The sequence below is a fragment of the Emys orbicularis genome, chromosome 12 (genome assembly GCF_028017835.1).
Source record: "Emys orbicularis isolate rEmyOrb1 chromosome 12, rEmyOrb1.hap1, whole genome shotgun sequence".
NCBI classification, from domain to species: domain Eukaryota; kingdom Metazoa; phylum Chordata; order Testudines; family Emydidae; genus Emys; species Emys orbicularis.
The window spans coordinates 30,806,148-30,827,917 of NC_088694.1; the positions used below are offsets into that span (position 1 = coordinate 30,806,148).

Sequence of the window (21,770 nt, forward strand, 5' to 3'; positions counted from 1 at the left end):
CAGGCAGTAAGAGGGAGAGAGAGAGTGCTCTCCCCTGCTTGTTAAAGGTGCTATGTATGTTGTGAAGGTGGTGGGCCTCCTTTATAAATAAACTGCACAAGGTGTTGGACCAGCACGAGAGTCTCTACTTAGTTTGTCGACTGAGACAGAAGCAGGACCAAGGAGGCTCTGTTACAGGGAGCCACCTTCATCAGGTAATCGCACTTGCAGATGCAGAATGTTATATGGAGATATACCTATCTCATAGAACTGGAAGGGACCTTGAAAGGTCATCAAGTCCAGTTCCCTGCCTTCACTAGCAGGACCAAGTACTGACCCTGACAGTTTCCCCCCCGATCCCTTAATGGCTCCCTCAAGGATTGAACGCACAACCCTGGGTTTAGCAAGCCAATGCTCAAACCACTGAGCTATCCCTCTCGAGACTGGGTTCCCCTTCATCCTTTCTGTGACAGCAATGAACAGCTGGGTGGACTTCCAAAAGGGTTTGGTCCTTTCTATGTAAAAAGCCAGGGCACATCTAACATCCAGAGTGCAGCTTCTGCTCCTGTCTATTTTTACGGGGCTTGGGATAGAAGACTGGGAGAAAGATGTCCTGACTACTGTGTGAATGGGAGACCACCTTCGGAAGGAAGGACGGGTGTGGGCGAAGCCTAACTTTGTCCTTGAAGAAGACCGTGTACGGAGGTTAGGCGGTGAGTGCCCGGATCTCTGAAACCCTCCTGGCTGAGGTGATGGACACCAGGAAGGCAGTCTTCCAGGATAAGTAAATCAAGGGACACATTGCCAATGGCTCGAATGGGGGCCTGTCAACCAAGATAGCACCAGGTTGCGATCCCAGGGGGCCAGAAGCTGGTGCACCTGTGGATACAGACGATCTAATCCCTTAAGGAACTGAGCATAAATCGGGTTGAAGAAAACCGATCTGCCATTCACCGATGGGTGGAACGCCGAGATTGCAGCTAAGTGGATTTTGATGGAAGATACTGCAAGACCTTCTTTCTTCAGGTAAAGCAGGTAATCCAGGATAAAGGGCAGCCTGGTCTCCATGAGGGAGACCCCTTTCTGAAGTGACCACAGGGAGAACCTTTTCCACTTTGCTAGGTAGGCCATTCTGGTTGACTGCTTTCTACTACCTATAAGGATGACTTGTACTGGCGCCGAGCAGTACTGTTCCATCTCACTCAGCCACGAAGGTTCCAAGCCCTCAGGTGCAGGGACTCTAGATTCGGGTGGAGCATGCGGCCGTGCTCCTGGGAGATCAGATCTGGCCACATTAGAAGGCTGACTGGTGTGTCTATTGAGAGGTCCAGCAATGTGTTGAACCAATGTTGCCTCCATGCTGGTGCTATGAGAATCATGTGAGCCTTGTCCTTTCTGATCTTGAGCAGAACTTTGTGGATGAGGGCTGTGGGAGGAAGCCCCATGTCCGAGGCATCTGTGAGTAGCTCCATCGAAGGTGTGGGCCTTGTGAAGGGAACGCCGGTACACACTGTGTCTCGCTCCAGCCACTACTGAAGGGCTTTGAGTGTCGCTGATGGAAGTGAGACCACTCTGTCTAGTGGGTGACAACCTGATATGTACACTGATACCAGCCACAGTTGGAGAGGGCGCAGTCTGAAATGTGTATGCTGCACAGTGCAAGAGGCCATGTGCCCCAGGAGCTTCCAACAGCTCCTTGCCATGGTGGTGGGGCATGCTTTCAGGCTTTGTATAAGAGCTACAATGGCCCTGAAATGGTTCTCCGGCAGGAAGGCCCTCACCTGATTCGCATCAAGAATTGCTCCTATATATTCTATTCTCTTGACGGGCATGAAGTTAGACTTGTGTTCGTTGACCAGGAATCCCAGGTTCCTGAAAGTGAACAGTACGAGGCCCACGTGTTGTTCCACAAGTACCCTGGACCAGCCCCTGACCAGCCAGTCGTCTAAGTATGGGTAGACCTGCACCCCTCGTCTCCCGAGGGAAGCCAGACATTTCGTAAATACTCTTGGAGTTGCCGACAGGCCAAAAGGCAGCACTGTGAACTGATAGTGGTTCTGGTTTACCACGAATCAAAGATATTTTCTGTGGTCTCGGAAGATAGCAATATGAAAGTATGCGTCTTTCAAGTCGAGGGTGGCATACCAGTCCCCTGGATTTAGGGAAAGAATAATCAAGGCCAGAGAGACCATGTGGAACTTCAGCTTCTTCAAGAACTTTTTTAGGTTCCTGAGGTCTAGGACAGGCCTGAGAACCCCGTTGGATTTTGGGATCAGGAAGTAGTGGGAGTAAAACCCCTTGCCTCTTAGCTCCATGGGAACCTCCTCCACTGCCCCCGCCCTTAAGAGTGACTGCATATCCTCGGCCAGAAGATTTTCGTGAGAAGGGTCCTTGAAGAGGAATGGGGAAGAGAGGTGGGAAGGAGGGGAAGAAATAAACTGCATGGTATATCCCACTTCTGCCGTGCAGAGCACCCATCAGTTGGATGTGATGTTGGCCCGTGCCCAAAGTGGGACAAATGGTCCACAAACATAGGGGTAAGTTTCAGGTTCTGAACTGGTGCACCGTCCTCGGGTGCATCCTCAAAAGTTTTGTTTATTGCCCGACAGTTGTTTTGTGGGCGCAGATGTCGAGGCTGATGAGGAGTGAAGGGCCTCTCTTTTCCAGAGCCCCTTACTCCTCTTTCATCCGAAGTCTTGCCTCTGCTGGTGATGTGGCAGGTAAAAATGGCCCATGGGCTGAGGCTTACGATGCCTCTGGGATGGGGCAGAGTGTGGAGGCCCAATGACTTCAGGGTCACCCTCGACTCTTTTAGGCTATGAAGCTGGGTGTCCATTTGTTCTGAGAAGAGGGACTGTCCCTTGAATGGGAGCTCATAAGAACATAAAAACAGCCATACTGAGTCAGACTAAAGGTCCATCTAGCCCAGTATCCTGTCTTCCGACAGTGGCCAATGCCAGGGGCCCTAGATGGAATGAACAGAACAGGTAATCACCAAGTGATCCATCCCCTGTCGCCCATTCCCAGCTTCTGGCAAACAGAGGCTAGGGACACCATCCCTACCCTCATAAGGTAGGCCAGACGACTGAAGCCAGGAGCTTCGCCTCAGCACTCCCTGTGACCATTGCTCGGGTTGCTACGTCCGCGGCATCCAAGGCTGCCTGGAGGGATGCCTTGGCTATGGCCTTGCCTTCTTCTGCCATGGCTGCAAACTCTGACCTAGAATCCGATGGCAGGAGCTCTTGGAATTCCTGCATGGCTGACCAGGAATTAAAGTCATACTGATTAAATAGGGCCTGGTGATTTGCAATCCTTAACTGAAGACCTTCCATGGAGTAAACTTTTCTCCCTAAGAGGTCCAGTTTCCTGGCCTCTTTTGCCTTGGGCAATAGTCCCTGCTGTCCTTGCCTTTCCCTCTCGTTGGCCGCAACAACAACCAGGGAGCCCAGTGAGGAGTGGGTGTGCAAATATTCACAGCCATTATGGGGGACGAAATACTTCCTCTTCACCCGTTTAGCCATGGGCTGGAGAGAGGCCAGGGTCTGCCACAATGCCCTTATAGGCTGTACGATGGCTTCATTCAGGGGCAAGGCTACTCTCGCCGGACCCGAGGGAGTCAGAATGTCTACCAAGGCCGGGGCTGATTCCGCAATCTCCTCCACTTGGAGGTTGAGATTCTGAGCCATCTGACGCAGGAGCTCCTGTGGGCTTTGTAGTCATCCTGCATTGGGGCTATGGCTATATCCGCCATTTCCTCGTCAGGGGAGGATGACGAAGAGGCCTGGACTGTCACCGGGCCTTGTATGTCATCCGGTGCTGACGGGTCTCCCGCAGGTGTGATCTGAGTGTCCTGGACTTCTGCCCCGGGAATGGAACCCCTTTCCGACAGGGATGGAGGGAGCGCCCTCATCTCAGAGGGTGCCGAGAGTGAGTGTCCCCTGTGGGAGCCCTGAACCATGTGCAGCCAAGGGGTCAACATCGGCCACTGAGGTGGCATCTGCCATTTGTCCAGGGGCCCATGCTGGCGCAGCAAGTCCCTGGGCCATGTCAGCTGGGCATCTATGGTCCGCCCAGAGTCTGCTCCCTCGTCAGGCGTACGACTCTGCCTGCAATTCGGAGCTCGAGGACCCATTCCCTAGGCGACCAGGGCGGTGCCTTGCTCCTTGGCGCCGAATGACTGTACCATGATGGAGAGCGGCATCATGGTAGAGAATGGTGTTGCAACGGAAAGTGGTGCTGTGATTTGGAGCGGCACCGAGACTGTGACTGGTGTTGGGGCAAAGTGCAGTGTCACTGTGGCAAGCGTGTCTGTGGTGTCGAGTCTCTTGATGATGAGTGGGAGAGAGGGCGGTGCCTCACCATCATTGCAGGCTTGCCCAGGACTGGTGCTTGCTCTCTTGGAACTGGGCCTTGCGGTGCCTGCATTGTCCCTTGCGGACCTCAGCTTGGGGGGGATGGCAGTGCTGGGAGAGTTAGAAGGTTCCATGCTGCCTCATATGCCTCTGGCGTCGATGGTGCTGCCAGGGTCGTGTCCCCTTCTTGGCTCATCCTTTGTGAGGAGTCCATTGGTACTCGACTCAACGGGTTCCTCCCCTGGGGCCGGAGTCAACAGAGCTGGTTGGATTGCAACTGATTGAGAGTGGCCCCCCACAGATCTCACTCTATGGTCTTTCTCACAGGGGAACGCCACCATTCCAACTTTTCTGTCCTCTTCTTTGGCACTGGTGATGGAGAACAGTGTCGTGCTGTTGGCGCCGACCTCTTGGGTGCCAAAGAAGCGTGCTGGGAGGAGGTCAGCACCAGGGAGCCTGGTCCATGCTGGGTTTCCCTAATGGATGCCAGGACACTCCTGGTCAAGGAAGTGCTTGGTGCTAGGTCAGGCTGCAGCTCCGAAGCGGGGCAAAATGCCCCCTCCAAGAGGAGGAATTTCAATGGATTCTTTCTCTTTTTTGTTCTTGGTTTGAAATTCCTACAAATCCAGCAATTTCCTTGGATGTGCCCCTCCCAGGTATTTCAAACAGCTGTCATGGGGGTCACTTATTGGCATAAAGCAACAAAGAGTCCTGTGGCACCTTATGGACTAACAGATGTATTGGAGCATAAGCTTTCGTGGGTGAATACCCACTTCGTCAGGGGGGAAAAAAGTCTTCCAGCGACAGTGCACGCGACACACACACACACCTATACTAGAATGGACATGAGGAAGCACTCAAAGAACAGTCTATATCTACTCTGCTGAGTCAGTTAATTATTGTCAGTAGGTTGGTATCCCCCTGGCACACTTGTGGCTCTGAGAGTGGTACAGATCCATGTGTGTATTACAGACTTTGGTTACCATCCTACCTACTTCTCAGGATTTAAAATCCAGGTGGGACAGCTGGGTCTCTGCTAACTATTTCTATGCAGACCAAGGACCAAGCACAGCAAATGTCTTTGCTTACCCTCCGTCCTGTACCCTTATGGACCACAGGTACCCGCTCCTCTCCCGTGAGTGAGTTTATGTCCAGTTTGCTGGGGTCCTTGCAGCGCTGCCTCCTCTGTTTGGGCTTGTCTGAAAAACTCTAGAAGGCAAATAACAGAGCATTAATGAGAATGGGTGGCTAGAAACTTGGAGGGAAAATGGCCAAGCCAAGCTGATGGTGTGAGGGAGGGGCATCTGTGCAGGCCCCACTGCACAGCTCTGCTTTTTGGATGAGGGCAAATCTATTTTGATAGGTCTGAAGATACTTTTGCTGTGCCTCAGCCTAGACTAACTACTCCATCTCTGACTGATGTCTCTGCACACCTAGAATTGCTGCCTGTTACTAAATTCACAGCAGAGAGACTATGCTGGATCTCCTTAAAAAGTCCCAGCCATAATTCAGAAAGGAAGAACACAGCAGTATGTGCCACAGTGTGGCAGCATGTCACATGCCTGGCCATCTGGCTGTGACCAGCTGGTGTCTCTTCTCTTACTTATCCTTAGATTGGAAGCTCTTTGGGCCACGGACCTTCTTTTGGTTCTGTGCTTGGTCCAAAACTAGGACACCTCACCACTATGGTAATACAAGTAATTAATAGTCATGCTTGTCCTACCAGACGTACTCCAGATACAAACCCTAACCCTGATCTCCTACTCTCAGAGTGCAAGTCTAGGGGAGCGAGTGTGGACCCATGGTTAGTGCATAGGGCTGGGAGTCAAGATTCCAGGATTCTAGTCGGACTCTGCCCCAACTTCCTGAGTGACCGTCGTAAAGTCCCTTAATCTCTTTGTGCTTCTGTTTCCACATCGAGCAGGTGGATAAGACTTGTAAGTTTTGCAGTTTCCCCATTTCCTGAGTCAGTTTGATTGTGACCAATCTCTTCTCTGCATTATGGCTTTTGGGCTAACAGGGCACTAGTCTCAGACCCCTAATCATAGAGGAGTGGATCAGGGACATTAATACAGGCGTCAGTGTCCATGGACCCTTGTTTATTATCTGCCCATCAGCCGATCCCACCTCAGACACTCAGAGAGGGAAATGCCCTACTTGGTCCCTTTTAGGGAGCTCCCCCCAGAGCCAGGACCGCTCTTCACAGACTAGTCACCAGCCTTGTTTTAAATGTCCCATGAGAGGCGCCTCCACCCCTTCCCTTGCAAGTTGATTCCAGAATTTGCTGTCCGGAAGGTTTTCCTGTTATTCAGCCTACATTTTCCTTTGCTTAATTTCATCCCATTCTCTTGCTTGCTGATATTCCAGCTTTACCCGCTGCAAACCCACCGAGCCATGTGAACTCTAGATCACTGCTCTTCAGGATTGCAAGCTGCACAGCTGCAGTAAGCCAATGCAGATGTATGGAAGGAAGAGGAAAAACATGCAGCTGCCTAAATCAGAGTCAGAAACCAGGGTTTTTCTACAAAGAAAAGGCTCTAGGCCCAGTCCTGGCCTTCAGTGAAGCTAGTCTGTACTGTCAAAGGAGTACAAAGCACATTAAAGCTGCCCTTACCAGACAGGTGAGGATTGCCCCCACATGGGGAATCCCACAGAGCCGGCGTTACACCAGCGCAGGCACAGGGATGACTGGGATGCACAGTGCTCCAGTAGTACTCACTGGCAGAACAGCCCCTTAGGGTGCAGTTTAGAATTTCTGGCTGCCTCCAAGACAGGACAGGGAGAGTGGCAAGGTAGCAGAAGGCCCCCCACACTCACGTGTGTTGAGTGCCACTGCTTCAGGACTCCTGAGAATCTTGCCTGGTGCATGCCCCTGGTGAGGTTTCTTTGGGCTATGACTAGAGCCCCACTGCTCTGCCTGCAAATTCTGGGTTTCTCAGTTCTAAGCAGCTGGTCATGCTAATGTACCCATCCGCCTCAGGAGCCACTCACTGCCTGTGCTCTGAGTTCTAAGGGAATCTTTACACACCTCAGGCTGCAGTTCCAGGTGCACAATCCCTCGGCACTAAGACACGGCTTTTTTATAGACATCATCAGTATCTCTCTTGATTCCCTTTCCATAATGTTTCATGGTCTGCGTTCAGATTAGTGAACTACTTTATAGGCTAAATGAGCCAAAATATGAATAACCAGCCTGTTGGAAGAAGAGTTGGGTGTTTATGAGCTTCTGAGAACAGGTCTGGCGTGTTCTGAACACATGCTCCTCTCCTGTCTGTCCTCCCATAGATCCTGGATAACAGAAATAGACACACAAGTGGGGATGGGTGATCAGAGGAGTTTTCCTCAGACACTCAGAGCACGACGATTTCAAATTTCATCTTCATTTCACTTTGAAAGGCAAGAAATTATGTTCTCTCCCCTCTTGGTTTTTGCTTGTGGTTTTGTGGCTAGCCCAATTCATAGATTCCAAGGCCAGAAGGGACCATCATGATCATCTAGTTTGACCTCCACAACACAAGCCAGAGACCTGCCAAACAATAATTCCTGGAGCAGGTCTGTTAGAAAAACAGCCCATCTTGATTTAAAAGCTGTCACTGATGGAGAATCCACCACAACCCTTGGCAAATTGTTCTCACTGTTAAAAATGTACACCTTATTTCCAGTCTGAATGTGACTAGCTTCAACTTCCAGCCACTGGCTCAGGTTTAGACTTTTTTCTGCTAGACAGAAGAGCCCAATATTAAATATTTGTTCCCATGTAGGTACTTGCAGACTGTGATCAACTCACCCCTTAACCTTCTCAATTGAGCTCTGGGAGTCTATCGCTATAAGGCTGGTTTTCTCCTCCTTTAATCATTCTGGTGGCTCTTCTCTGAACCCTCTTCAATTTATCAATATCCTTAAATTGTGGGCACCAGAACTGGACACAGTATTCCAGCAGGGATCACACCAGTGCCAAATATGAAGATAAAATAACCTCTTTTCTCTCCATATAATTATCTATATGAGCTCATGTGCTAGTGCAGGGAACAGAGAGAAGCTATCAGAGCTGAACACCAGACCTGGCTACTGAACGATGGGTAAGGATCAGATACTGGGACAAGCTCAAGCTGTGCTCAGCCTAGGATCTGAAAGATTAAGCCTGTAGAGGTTCGTGCTGGTCGGGTCCAGGAGCGGCTGTGCCTGGTGTTGGTGCTGTCTGCTAATCTAGGCACTGTTCCCTAGGAAAGTGACACACCCAAACCTCGGGCACTTTGATTTGCCCTCATGGGCTGTCTGGCTTGAGACTTGCAAATTCCTCCTACTTCAATGCCCTTGAGGTTCATTAGCAGCTCACAGGGCTGAGTAGGGCCATGCCTGCTGCCTTCTGCTCTGTTACAGAAAGTCTCCTTTGACTTAGCTGTGCTTTGTCATCCACAGTGACCCAGATGAGATGGGAGCTGCAGGCACAATTTCGGGGGGAACCTAGATTCACAGCTCTGCCCATTCCCCACCCATTTTTTGAGGTGCTGACCTAGTCCCTCAACATCACTGAGCAGCAAATCCTTGTGGCAGGAGCCAGCAAACAGACCGCAGGTGTCAATGCCATCTACCAGGAATGTGCAGCTATTCAAGTGTCTTTGCCCTGGGTGTGCAAAGAAGTACATTAGCCCTGCAAAACAGGAGATACCTGCAGCTCTGGAGACCAGCCCCACCCCTTGCATCTGGATCTAAGGCAGACAGGAAGGAGGCAGCATCTAGACCTGATGTACTGAAGCCTGAGACCCCCCAGAGGGTCACTCTTACTGTGCTGAAGCCGGGGACATCGAGTGTGTAGTCCGACTGCTGTCTTAACCAGTCCAGGAGACTCTTGTTTGGAACAGCCTTCTCTGTCCGGATGCTTGTGGCTGTGACCGTATGCGGAGTTGAGGTAGCGGTGACCGGCCCGTCCGGGTGCGGGCTGCTCTGTGCAGGCTGGGTCTGATCTTCCTGAACATCCTGAAGTGAAGGGAGAAGGGACAGCCCATGTGGGGAACACCATCATACTGCTAGTTCTCTCACCCCGATGTCACCCAGGCATACACAGAGCACCCAGGCAGAACCCGCCCCTGCAGACACCCAGGCAGAGCTTGGCAAGCCGGAGCCCAGGAGTTCCTGGTGTCCTTCACTTGGATCACCAGGAGCCACCAGGAGAAACATTCAGCCTCACAGGCACCCTGTTTGCACTAGGGGTGAGAGAGCTGGGAGATGTGGGACCAGTCTGTGTTTTCTGGGCGTCACCTGGAAAATGCCCTAATTGCCACAAGGCACAATGTGCTACCAGCAAACGCAGCCCAGATCCGGTTCTTGTGGAGAGGCTTCGCCCCACATCCTCTCTGGGGAGAAGAGGCTCCCACCAGCTGCATCTAGAGAGGGCATGGCACTACCTCAGGCAACAGGCTCTCTGCACCCCTGGTTTGCTGACAGTACCCAGGCTGTGGGAAATCCACCCTGAGCAGGGTTTGCAATGGTACAAGTAACCCACAAATTCTGCTCTGCCAGGTGGCCTGGAGCTGGCTGGCTCCACCCAGAGCAGGTGTGATTCATTCCTCACCCAGCCAGCCTCCTCTGGAGTCCCAGAAGGAACCTAAAGCTTCCTTGTTCCAAGAGCCTGCTGCCCTTTCCAGGGCGAATCTCCTGGGGCATGAGGAGGGGGCAGGGCCCCGCTTTGTGCTGGGGTGGGGGAATTCAGCCCAATACCTTCCCTGGGCTCTCCATCCCTGTGAAGCCCTGTTGCGGTAACTGGGCCTATGAATTTACCCTCATTGGGAGTCCAGCTGTGAAGTGAATGAGAGTTCATGGATTGTCACAATAACCTATAATAGCAAATGGTGAGTGGAAAAAAGAGACAGGCTGACTTAGTCCAACCCAAAGGTCTCCTGATAGATCTCAAGGATTGCGTGAAGATCATGCGGTAACCGAGAGCAGCGTGAGCCTGGAAATCAATGAACCAAAATTGGTGTGTTGGAAATTAGGCCTGTTGGTGGACAAAACATTGAGAGGATGGGACCAGGATGGGCTATTGTGCCCATCGCCCCCTTCGGAGGGACTGAGAGAGACAAACTGGCTGTGAGGAAGTGAAGGGGAACAATTGCTGACGGACAGAGGCGAACCCTGGCTGACTGACGGTGGCGGGAGCTGGCTACCGCAGCACTGAGAGAAGGGGAAGGAGGGTGCTTCACCATCATGGCTGCCACCCCTATCATCTCCTTCTTCACCCGGATCCTGAGAGATGTCCTGTCCAGACCAGGTCAGTCATCACCACCTCCACTGGCTCCAGCTAAGTGCTGAATATGTCGCCCCCCTGGTCTCCCTCCCATGCCCCCAATATACTCTGTTCCTTCCCACCATATTTCTTGTTTTTCCCCTCTCTCCTTTTGCCTTCTGTTTAATAGGAGTCTGGATTAGCCAGCCAAGATAGTATATTTTGCAACACTGCTGTGAGACTGTGACCCAAGAGGCAGCTAAATGCAAGGCCCTCAGCAGCCCGATGTGGGTATGAGTTTGCCAGCTCTCAGACCATGTGTGGGGCCAGCAGTGAGACTGCAAGGAGGAATTAACCTGAAGTTGCATTTTCTACCTTTGCTGGTCTTTTCTCTCCCCCTTTTGTCTTGTCTGGTCTCTAGGAAATGGGATTAGACTTTAGCAGCAGCACTGACGACAGCTCCCCCCATCTCCACTCACTTCTCTTTCCCCCACAGGAGTTCTTACCATCTTTCGTGCCATGTAAGAGACTGTTGAACAAGGGGTTTGTCTTCTAAAGGCTCTCCAGCTCAAGGGAAAGGGAGCTGTTACAGTGAAAGTCTGACATGACACTCTGCATTTCAAATGCTTCAACTGGTTTCCCTTCTTTTCTGTACCTTCACTAGAAGGTTAAAAGGATGTTTAATGGCATGTTTGCCATGGGACTATGCAGGCTGAGGTCTCTGTATACCAAACCCTGAACCTTGTTTACCACTTTCTCCTCTTGGACAGTGACTGAGTCATGTTAACACCTTTGATTTTCTGAGCCCCTTCATTCCATCTACATAAATACAGTAGCCCCCACGTGGGAGGTCAGGTTTTAATGCTTAGCAGTACTCAAGCACTCAGGGAAGAGTGCCCTGATCGGGGGCTGGGGGAAGCTCTGCAAGCCCCCACCTCCCTCCTCACCAAGAGACAGGGCCTGCCTCTCTGGGGTTGAGTCTACTTCTCCTGCTCCAAGTTTGCCTCAGGCTGTCAATGAGGGGGCAGCTGTCCAGCCCTGCCCTGCCCTGTCCTGGGATGAACAGCAGAGCTCAGCAGTCATTGAGTGAACGGCTGGATCCACGTGAGCATTCAGGTGCTGAATCCTGCCTGCTTTGGGAGGGGGAATCATTTACCCACCTGCAGCCCGGTTTGAAGGCTCCTCTCCTTCAAGAAGATAAGGTCCATCCCTTCCACATTTTTTCTCCTGCCCCGTCGTCTCCTCAAGGCAGCATCATCTCTCCGGAGGCTTCCATTGACAATCTGCCCTGTGACCGGATGGATTAGTCCTGCCTGGAGGATGCCAGACAAGTCCATGCCCAGGGACCCCTGCAGGGAGTGCACCGTCCCTAACTTGGGCAGGTTGCTGTTCAGGGGGAAAGGAGAGGGGTTTCCTGGCGATCCATCGGATGCTCTGGCCAGGTTCCCTGAAGAGTCCCGCCAGCCGTTCAGCACTACAGGTGGACGGGAGTGCGAGGCAGCTAACTGTTCGAGACGTCTAGGTTTGGCGTCTCTCTCCAGCTCAAACTCATAGGGCTGCCTGTGCTTTTGTTCATCCTTCGTAAAGGCGGGAGCCAGGAAGCTTTCCTGTGTGCAGCAAAGACAGAGAAATGGTCACAGCTATGGCCTACATCGCACAGGCCTTACAACACTCAGAAGCACCTTTTAAATCCAGGGCACACTAGAATCATAGAACTATAGGGTGAGAAGGGACTGCAAGGGCTAAAACACTGGCACGAGAGAGGTTTCATGGGGCTAGGACTGGGGGAGGGGAGTGTATGGAGATGGGTGGCTATCGAGACTGGACAGAGCTCCTCAATCTCTCTGCTGGAGCCCTCCACGACCCTTTTCCCCCGGCCCAGCAGACAGCCACCACTTCCCTGCTAAAGGGATGGCTGGAGTGGGACTTCCTGCAGAGCCCCATACTGCAGCAGGTGTGCTGCAGCTCAGTGAGCTGTAGGAGGGGATCCTCCCAGCAGCAAGCATGCCCCTGGTTCCCACCCCCTGCCAGCAGCTGTTGGCCTCAGAACCAGAGCCCAGCCACCTCTCATTCAGCAGGGACAGCGCATAAGTGGGGGTCTCTGTGCTGGGGAGACAGAGCACTCTACTCAGAGCGCTGGCCCCAGGGCGGTGCCTCTGTTACACCCCTGCTGGGGCATAGGGAGAGCACTGTGTTCTCGGCTAAACTGAGTGCGGGAGGAGGGATTTTGGAAGCACCTCTCCCTCCGAAGGAAGGCGAGCAGAGTCGCTCACAGAAATGCATCAAGTCGTTCGTCTGGGACCTCCAGCTGCCGTTCTCATAATGTCAGTAAATAAAGGGGCACCCCTAGGCTGAGATTATACATGTTGCCACAGGGGTTGCTGTGACTCGTCCCCCACAGTGACCTAACTCTATCCACCCGCCTGGCACCTGGGTGAATGCCAGCACCGGGTTGGGGGGAAGGGTCTCCAAGCTGCCCCTGGGACTATACAATACACTTCAAATTGCAGAACAGCGAGAGCCAGAGAGGAGGGAAAGCTGCAGAGTTTCCCGGGCTGGGAAGCCCTGAACACCAGGGAGATGGAGTTCCTAAGGGGCCACGTGCCCTGATCCCTCACCTTTTGTACCTGTGCAACTAACACTCCGTTGTTGAAGCTGGGGTCCGGGGCTTCTGGCTCGGCAAAGCTGTTCCTAGTGCCTGCGTTGCTGGCTAACACTGATGTGGGCATCAGGGTTTGTGTTTCAAACTGCTGGCTAGAAGAGGGCCATTTGCCCTTTAAGACGGCGTGACAGATATTATCTATGCGGTTAATGATCACTCGGTCCTGCAAGCAGAAGCAGACAGCTCAGTGGCATGGCAAACCCAGGGCCATGGCATGCAAAGGATAGTGTGGACGCACAGGCCCTTGAGCCCCAAGGGAAATGCAGAGAGCCCGTGGGAGTGAAAATGGAACCCCCTCTCTTTTCACAAATGTTGCAGGGACCGATGCTTTCTGAAGGCTCTGTGAACTTGTGTCTGGGTGCACACCCATGCACATGGACATGTGTGCCATGGGACACTGAGTATGGAAGGGGAAATTCAGCCCAGGCAGAGGGCCTGCGCTAAGTCTGTGCTTCACTTCCATCCCACTGGGCCCCCTGCTCGGCCTCCCCGTGGTACCCCCAAATCCTGCTCGCAGCAGTGGGATTTCTGTGCATTCAGTCCCTTGCTTGCTCACTAACATGGACCAGGGCCATAGAGATGGGTGGCTGGGGGTTTTGACCATGAATAAGCTTAGTGAAGGGTGGCAAGGCAGAGAAGCTGGGCCGGGGCGGCCGCAATTTGTGAATGATTCAGACAGGTGCAGAACTGAAACCACCTTAGGCCACTCCGAGAAGGAGTAGAGCGTCTTCTCCTGCAGCAGCTGGGCGATGGTGGGCGCACGGGCATCCTGCAGCTCGTCCATCTCTCCAGGCTGGGCACAGGGAGAGCTCTTGCTCTCCTCTTCCGAATACTTCTCTGGACAATCTAGGTAAAGTGACAAACAGAAGGGGCCATCGTAACCCTCGAGTCCCCCACCGCGTAGTTGGTGCTGCCAGAACCCCACTCACCAGCCATCATTTGGGACTATTTTTCTTTTCAAAAAGTGAACCCGTTGGCTGTGAGTGGGCTGAACGGCTGGTCAGCAGCAGCTGGGGGAGAGCCTGGGTCCATGAGGGCTTTGGGCAGCCAAGGCCTGGGGCCAGTGAGACCAGCGGGAATTCTGTTACTGACCTCAAGGGAGCAGAGCTTGGCCCAAAACCACTGAACAATGAACCAGCCGAAGGCCAAGGCCAGCCATGTTGGCAGGAACAGACACAGCCCTGCCTGCCAGTCTGAGCCACCCAGTCCTGGGTGGGCAGGGCGAGCCCCGTGCCACAGGGCAGTGCCCAGTCCTGGGTGGGGGCAGGGAGGGAAGGGCAAGCCCCCCATCACGGAGCAGTGCCGTGCTGGCGGGGGCAGGGAGGGCACAGAATGACACACACACATACACCGAAGGCCTCCTGGAAGCCCCAGTGCAGTCTGTGTTTGCTCCTCTCACCCCAGCAAGAATATTATTGCTCAGAAAGCCACATGCCCCCACCCACAAGGCAGGTGCAGCTGCCACTTGATGCTGCAGGCTGGCACACACACAGGCTCGCTGCACAGGGTGCATGGGCATGCCTGCCAGCCGGACACTGCCGTACCTCGGCTCTGGCCAGTGCCCTCTTTCTCTTCCTCGTCTTTGTTCTCACATTCATCGTCTTCCTGCTTCGGCTTGTGCCCTTCCAGGTGCCAGGCCACACCGCCCCCCATCTGCGCAGCAGAGCCAGCTTCCCAGCGCTCCCCTCCCATGCTGGCGGGCCCAGCGTTCGGGAGCTTCGGCTGAGCAGCTGCAGCTGGGCTGGGTGCTGGGGGGAGGCTCCTGGGCCAGTCTGGCAAGTGATCTGCAGCGCTCTTGTGGTCGGCCTCCCCATCCCCTGCCCCACTGTTACACTGCGATGCCACCTGTCCTGAAAGCTCTGCCTCACCATTCACTTCTGGGCAAGTGTTCTTAGGAGCAGGAAGGCTAGAACCAGGTTCCTCCCCCGCTAGCGCATTAGCTTTGGGGTCCCCATCAGTCCTGGCCTCCGGGGTGCCCCTCAATGCTTCTACAACATCTGCTGCCATCTCAGAATTCTCCTCCTCCTCCTCTTCCTCGCTGTGGCTCTGACTTGGCACTGATTTATCCTCCAAGCCTTTCTCGTGTAACAGGCCCATGAACCTCTGCTCCGGTGGGATCTTTATCTCCAAGGTATGGAGACTGGGCCCGTACAGGCCTAGGCTGATCACCCCCTCCGCACTGGTGAGCTCAGGTGACCCAGGCCCTGGGCTGGCCCGCTGCAAGGCATCACTGATCTCGGTGGGGACACTCCTGGAGGGCTGGCTGGCTGGGGCTGAGGGCCAAAGCTCCCTGCCTTCATTGGGACTGTCCATTTGGTCACAGCCCATCTGCAAGCTCTCCAGGAAGGAGGTCTCTCTGATGGCCTCAGCCTCACAGCTGGATGGGTCCTCATCCCCATCTAGTTTGCCCTCAGCAAATTTAGCAGCACTGTTGCTGACATGTGTGCAGCTGGGGCTGTCACGGGCGAGAGAGCTGTGCTCACTGGGACACGCCTTCTCCTCGTACATCATGCACATCAGAGAGTCCGGCAAGGAGCTCTCATCACAGTTCATGGAAATGATGTCCCGCACTGTCGACAGGAATGTGTCGCAGCTCGTGTCCTGAGGGCTGCCCTCCGCCCGGGAGAGCACATCCTCCAGGTTTTCAAGCTTGATCTGGCACTCAGCTTCGTTCTCCAGGGACTCACAGGTCCTTTCCATCTGGCAGTACGAAGGGGAGCTGTAGAGTTTGGAGTTCATCTGATGGAGACAGCACAGGTTCTCTGGGCCTGGGGCACCTGCTCTTTTGTGCTGAGCATAGTTTCTATACGCGTCCAAAAATGACAGCTCAGGATCGTTCATGATGTAGTAGTCAGTGCGGTTCAGTCCGTGCTTGGCTGTGCCAAGCAGCAGGTCCCGGTCATGCTTGCCACACTCCCACCAGACAGGAAGGTACAGGCTGGGCCTGCACAGCGTGAGCCGCTCATGGAGCTGCGGGTACTTGAGCACTTGCTCCCGGACCTTCCTTAGAAGTTCAATCCGGTACAGCGTTCTTGCAGCACGTTCCTCAGTGATTGGCTCAACATAGATGCTGGGATCAGGTGGACCTGCAACGGGAAGAGAGAGGCAGAGACCCCATTACTAATTAGACAGAGCTCAGAAGGGTATATGGCCAAACCTTGCTACTACGCTGTACATTGGGGGTTACTGTTTGGCTGAGGTTCACAGGTGTGAGAAGAACTGTCGGGCTGACAGCAACAGCAGCTTCGGAAATTTATCACCGCCATCTAGTGGTTACCAGTCAGTGTTGTCTCTGCTGCAAATTGCGCCATGGAGAAGCAACAAGTTAGAAATTGGTGGGGCTGCTTGTCTAGTTTGTGTCTCCATAGTTCAAGAGTCATTTGGAGAGGAGCTGGGAACAATGTGAAGTTCCTGATTCTTGGGTATTGACCCTGGAATCACATGTAACTAAACTGGCCAGGGTTTGGTTTCTAAGTTTTCTCTCTAACCAGCCAGAATGAAGAAGAGTTTCTCACCTTCACCAACTGTCCCAAGGGTAGCAATTCACCAGTGGGTATTTCAGAGCCCTCCCATCAACTCCAGTCTGTGCTTCCTTGACTCGGCAAGCAGTACCAGAGCAGGCTCTTGTGGTACCTTGGGAGGTCCATGGTAACTGATGCACCATGGGAGTTTCTCAAACATGTATGGTTCCTTCTGAGCAGGGATTCCACCACGCATAGAATCATAGAAATGTAGGACTGGAGGGACCTCAAGAGTCCAGTCCCTTAGACATCACTGACAGGGGTTTGTCTAGCCTGTTCTTAAAAACCTCCAGCGACGGAGAGTCCACAACCTCCCTGGGCAATTTGTTCCAGTGCTTAACTACCCTGACAGTTAGGAAGTTTTTCTAACCTAAATCTCCCTTGCTGCAATTTAAGCCCATTGCCTCTTGTCCTGTCCTCAGTGGATAAGGAGAAAAATGTATCACCTTCCTCTTTATAACAACCTTTTACATACTTGGAGACTGTTCTCATCTCCCCCCTCAATCGTCTCTTCTCCAGACAGAACAAACCCAACTTTTTCAATCTTTCCTCAGAGGTCATGTTTTCTAGACTTTAATCATTTTTGTTGCTCTTCTCTGGACCTTCTCCAATTTGTCCACATCTTTCCCAAAGTGTGGTGCCCAGAACTAGACTCAATGCTCTAGGTGAGGCCTTACCAGCATGGAGTAGAGGAAGAATTACTTCTTGTGTCTTGCTTACAACACTCCTGCTGACACATTGGTTTACACAGGGCATTTCCTGAGGCTCAATGACTGCGAGGAATTGTGCTGGAGGTGCGCACTCCAGGAACTGCTCAGGGATGAGACTGCTGCTGCTATTCTTGAAAGCAAATCTTTGTATGTTCAATAATCCCCCGTGGGTGGTTTTTCTATCTCTGATTTTTCAGTGCCATGTGGCGGGTAGTCTGGCAACACAGGGAGCGTCTAGAGGGCTGGTGCCATGTGTGTTAGCTGGCCACGTCCTCCCCAAGCCCGCTGTAGACTTCCAGGATGGCTCAGCCTGTGATAACTCATCACTAACAGAAAGTCCTGCAGTGACTGGGACATGGCCGTGCTCTGGATTGCACTTGGCCTGTATCAGCACGAGTGACAGGAAGGGAAGGTGGGCTACACGGCTACACTATGAGCAGGGCAGGGCATCTGTATCAGACAGTGGCCATGTTCAGTTTTGAAGACGTCTGTTTGGGGCTGTCTGGTTCCCTCCATTGCTGCTGGAGGTTCCTGTCTCAGGTCAGGACTTGTTTTATTCTTACTTCTTTTTCTGGAGTATCCAGGGAGGGCTGGCAAAATGCCAGGGACATGCTGGCCATGGTTAGGTAAGCGCTGTGCAAGCTCCGCCAAGGCTATCAGGAAGGGAAGGTCTCCAACCAGAGCCTGTGGCACTGGAAAGAGCCTACTGCTTGATCAGGTGTAAAGGATCACATGACAGGCAGCCAATCGGCAAAGAGATGGGCAGGTCACTAGAATTCGTCGTCCCCACTTTCCTTTCCCCCCAACGGCACCAGTTCCAGCCCTTCCCAGGGCATTCCTGGTCCAAGAGGGCCTCCCGACCATTGCCCCACATGCTGGCAGCATCCCCTCCACTCACCGTCCTCTTTCCAGAGGGGGAGACGGCAGACGTTCCTGCACATGGCCACGAAGCTGTAGAAGTATTTCTCGAGGCTCTCATCTGTCTTCTTCTCCAAGCGGGAAATGGCTCGGAACTGGGTCCAGTCAAAGGCCTTCTTCTCCTGGTCATAGATGACCCCGAAGGAGGAGACAGTGCGGTAGAAATCTGCCTGCTCCCTTCTCGTCCATCTGCAGGGCAGGGAGAGACGCACATATTCATGAGACGTATTTCTTTATAGTCTTGTGCTTTCCCACTGTGTCTGGTGCCAGTGAGAGGCACTAGCTGGAGAGCCCCGGGGAGCAGAGTGCTCCCCCACCCCCAGAACAGGCTCTGCACACACTTCCCTACAATGGCCTCAGGGACTTCCTCGAGGCCAGCCAGTTGTTGCCCTCTTGGCTCAGACATGAATAAGGGGCCCACTTGGTACCATTGTGGCAATAGTGGCTTTTGTGATGTGGACACTTGGCCAACAGGAACTGGGCTGACTCAGGCTGCAGAACCACCACCAGAGGTAATGGCTTAGTCTGGGACATGCTCACCCCAGTGATGTAGAGCAGCCAGCCCCAGTCCCAGACAGCCATACAGTCTGTAGTTGTCAGGTACAGACAGCTGGATGACGAGTTCAGTAGAGCTCTCCTGATCTGCAAAGCTTCCCAAAGAACTTCCCCAATCTGCAACTTCTTAGACATACTGTACAACTGGGTATCAGGCTGAAGTACCTGCAGGTGCAGAGCTCTTCTCCTGACTCACCCTTGGAGCTAGACCAAGTGGGTCTCATTAAACTCCACTTAGGCTCAGTCTCCCTGGCAGGAGATACAGAAGGAAAGGTAGAAGGCCCTGCAGGGAGAAATCCTGATCAGCCTGTCCATGAAGGAGTCTCAAGGATGGGCGCATGTTTGCAAGGGCAGCACTGCCTTGCTAAGAATGACAGCAGCCCTCGCCAGACGAAGGGCTGGAGTTTGGGTGAGAGCCCCATTCAAGGATTTGCAATTTCACCCCGGGTTTCTGTCTGAGCAGCACGAGAGCAAAGGCATTTGATTGGGGCATTTAATTTTACAGCATGATGGTTTGTCACTGTGCCCCAGTCTCTGCTTTCCTGTCATAGGGGAACAAGAGGCTTGCCTGATGAAATTAAACAGCAGCATACTTAGACCCAGTGCAAGGAAATGCTCCTCTACCCAGTGACCCTGTGCCTCCTGCTGTGCCAGCCAGTGCCATAGAGGGCAGTCAATGTAGCTGGATTTCAAAAGCAGTGGGTAACTCCTGGGCATTGGGCACACTAGTGACACAGGCTCAGGCTGTGAGGATGGTAATCCAACCTCATGCTTCTGGGTCCAGGTGGAGGGGCAGGAAGGATCCCCAGCCCCTCACACATGGCATGGCCCAAGCTGGTGTGTCCTGGCAGCACGGGACAGTAGCCCCTGCAGGAGGTAGGAAGCCAGACAAGATGGCCCAGTCTGGCCCAGCAGTGTGACCCAGGCCACCAGAAATCCCCCTCATTCCTCCTTTCAAACAGCTGTTAGCTGGAACAGCTCCTGAAGGAGGCTGAGTCTTGGTCCAGCCTACATGGAATGAGGTCCAGACCCAGCCCATACTGGTGCCTGCCTGGGGGCTTGGGACCTGCCCTGCAGGTGTTACCCCAGGCACCTGATTTCCGGCTGGGAGAGTGAAGGCGCTTTCTGGCCACAGGGGCAGGGCGTGTGCCTGAGAGGAGATGTCAAGCCAGCTTGTCTTGGCCGCCTTGGGAAGACAGAGGCTGTTCTTGGGGGTTTCACTGGGTAAACGCAGGAGCCAGTGACTCTCGGAAAGGGCCTGCTCAGCTGCTCTGTCGGCCAGTCCCCTCTGTTACCTTTTCTGCATTTCCTTGTTCACCGGGTCCATCTCAGCAGCTCTCCTGAACATCTCCTCCTGCAGCCAGTAGCCATGGTTACTGGGCACCAGCATCTCGGCTCGGGGGGGCAGCTCCTTGCGGTTGCAGCGCTGGTAGACGGTGACGAGCCGCCGCAGTCTGGCTGTGAGGGCGGACGAGACAGGCCAGCAGGATCTGTCTGAGTCGGAGCCATCCTGGGCTTCAAACATCAGCAAGGACATTAATATTTAACACGCACAGCCAGAGGCAGGTGGGCGGGGGGGGGGGCTCGGGGCTCATTAAACAGCTCCCTACCCCTCACACAGAGGGGCCAGAGGATCAGGGCCATTCCCCAGGGCAGCAGGTGAGGGTGCCAGGGGCTGGCTGGCTGACCATCCGTGAGCCCTTCCTTCTGGACCCCTGCATCACAGCTCAGCTTGGCTTGTGGTCCTTTCAAACTGAGCCTAGTTTTGGGGAAAGGGGCTGGAACGAGAGCCGGCTCCATGTCACCCTGAAGCATGCCCAGCTCTCATGCGAGAGGGCAGCGTGGCCAATGGCTCATTCAGCCTGTCTCCATTCTGCAAGGGGGCTGCTAGCACTGGCCCTGCTTGCTGCCTTCTGTAACAGGGGGTAATTCCTTCCCTGGGGCTGGGTTTGATCAGTGCTTCCAGAAGGCACAGTTCAGCTCCCTACTGTTGTTACCCAGGGCTCCCCAGCTGTCCTCTGCGCCCCAGAGAGGTACCTGCCGGCTGTTTAAGAACACACTGTCATTGTTGGACAGTTTGACGTTAACAGCACAGATGCCTTGCATAGCGCTGCCTTCCTGCTGCCTTCTGTTACTACAGCGCCTAGTAACCCCAGCTTTGGGCAGGGGCCCCCACGCGGGGTGCCACACACACAGAGCAAGCCGTCCAGAAGGCACAGCCTCACCTGCCACATTGTCATCCTGCTTCTCGGCAGCTTCTCCACACAAATTCCCAGAGTCCTGCAGGAAAAGTAAGACCCAGGCCATCAAAATCCACCTTGAGAGGAGAGCATCTGCCCACCCGGCCAGGAGCAGGTGTCAAAAGGATCCAAGCAGCCACACACGCCCGTCCGCTCCCAATGCCTAGCTGCAGGGTTTGCAGGCAGCCCCTGTCAAGCAATGGGAGCTCCTCACTCTCTGGCTGGAGGGAGCCGCTCTCACGTCCCAGCCCAGACGCTCCCCCATGCTGGCCCCAGCCCGGGAGGGCCACACGAACATTAACGCTCTTGTGTCGCTCTGGGGCGTTACCGTGGACTCCCTGGTCGGGGAGAACCGCTGACCCCGCAACATGTGCTCTGCCCTAGATGGAGAGCAGCCCAGAAGAGTGCAGAGCTCAGCTGCTGCTGAAGGGCCCAGTGCTCCCAGGGAGCCACTGGAAAGAGAGGGTGTGGCCCTAGCCCCTGCCAGCCCAGAGAGGGCAGAGCCGGGCCCAGGACGCTGTGCTGGGCCTGCACCTTGCTTTGGGGCCCAGCTACCCTGCACTAAGGTGGGGGACAGTCCATAGCATTCTTGGCATCATCGAAGGGTCTG

General features: G+C 53.8%; 1 protein-coding gene across 1 annotated transcript in view; it reads right to left on the minus strand.

The window, feature by feature from the left end:
• The window catches only part of CHD6 (chromodomain helicase DNA binding protein 6), a 195,416-nt gene that overhangs the window by 7,429 nt on the left and 166,217 nt on the right, over positions 1-21,770 (minus strand). The window contains exons 29-37 of the mRNA XM_065414628.1: positions 21,146-21,200; positions 20,216-20,435; positions 18,346-18,554; positions 14,761-16,302; positions 13,914-14,062; positions 13,173-13,379; positions 11,715-12,161; positions 9,117-9,308; positions 5,421-5,540 (exon numbers count right to left, since the gene is read on the minus strand). Coding sequence (XP_065270700.1) covers positions 5,421-5,540; positions 9,117-9,308; positions 11,715-12,161; positions 13,173-13,379; positions 13,914-14,062; positions 14,761-16,302; positions 18,346-18,554; positions 20,216-20,435; positions 21,146-21,200 — 3,141 coding nt within the window. The remainder of the gene's footprint in view (positions 1-5,420; positions 5,541-9,116; positions 9,309-11,714; positions 12,162-13,172; positions 13,380-13,913; positions 14,063-14,760; positions 16,303-18,345; positions 18,555-20,215; positions 20,436-21,145; positions 21,201-21,770) is intronic.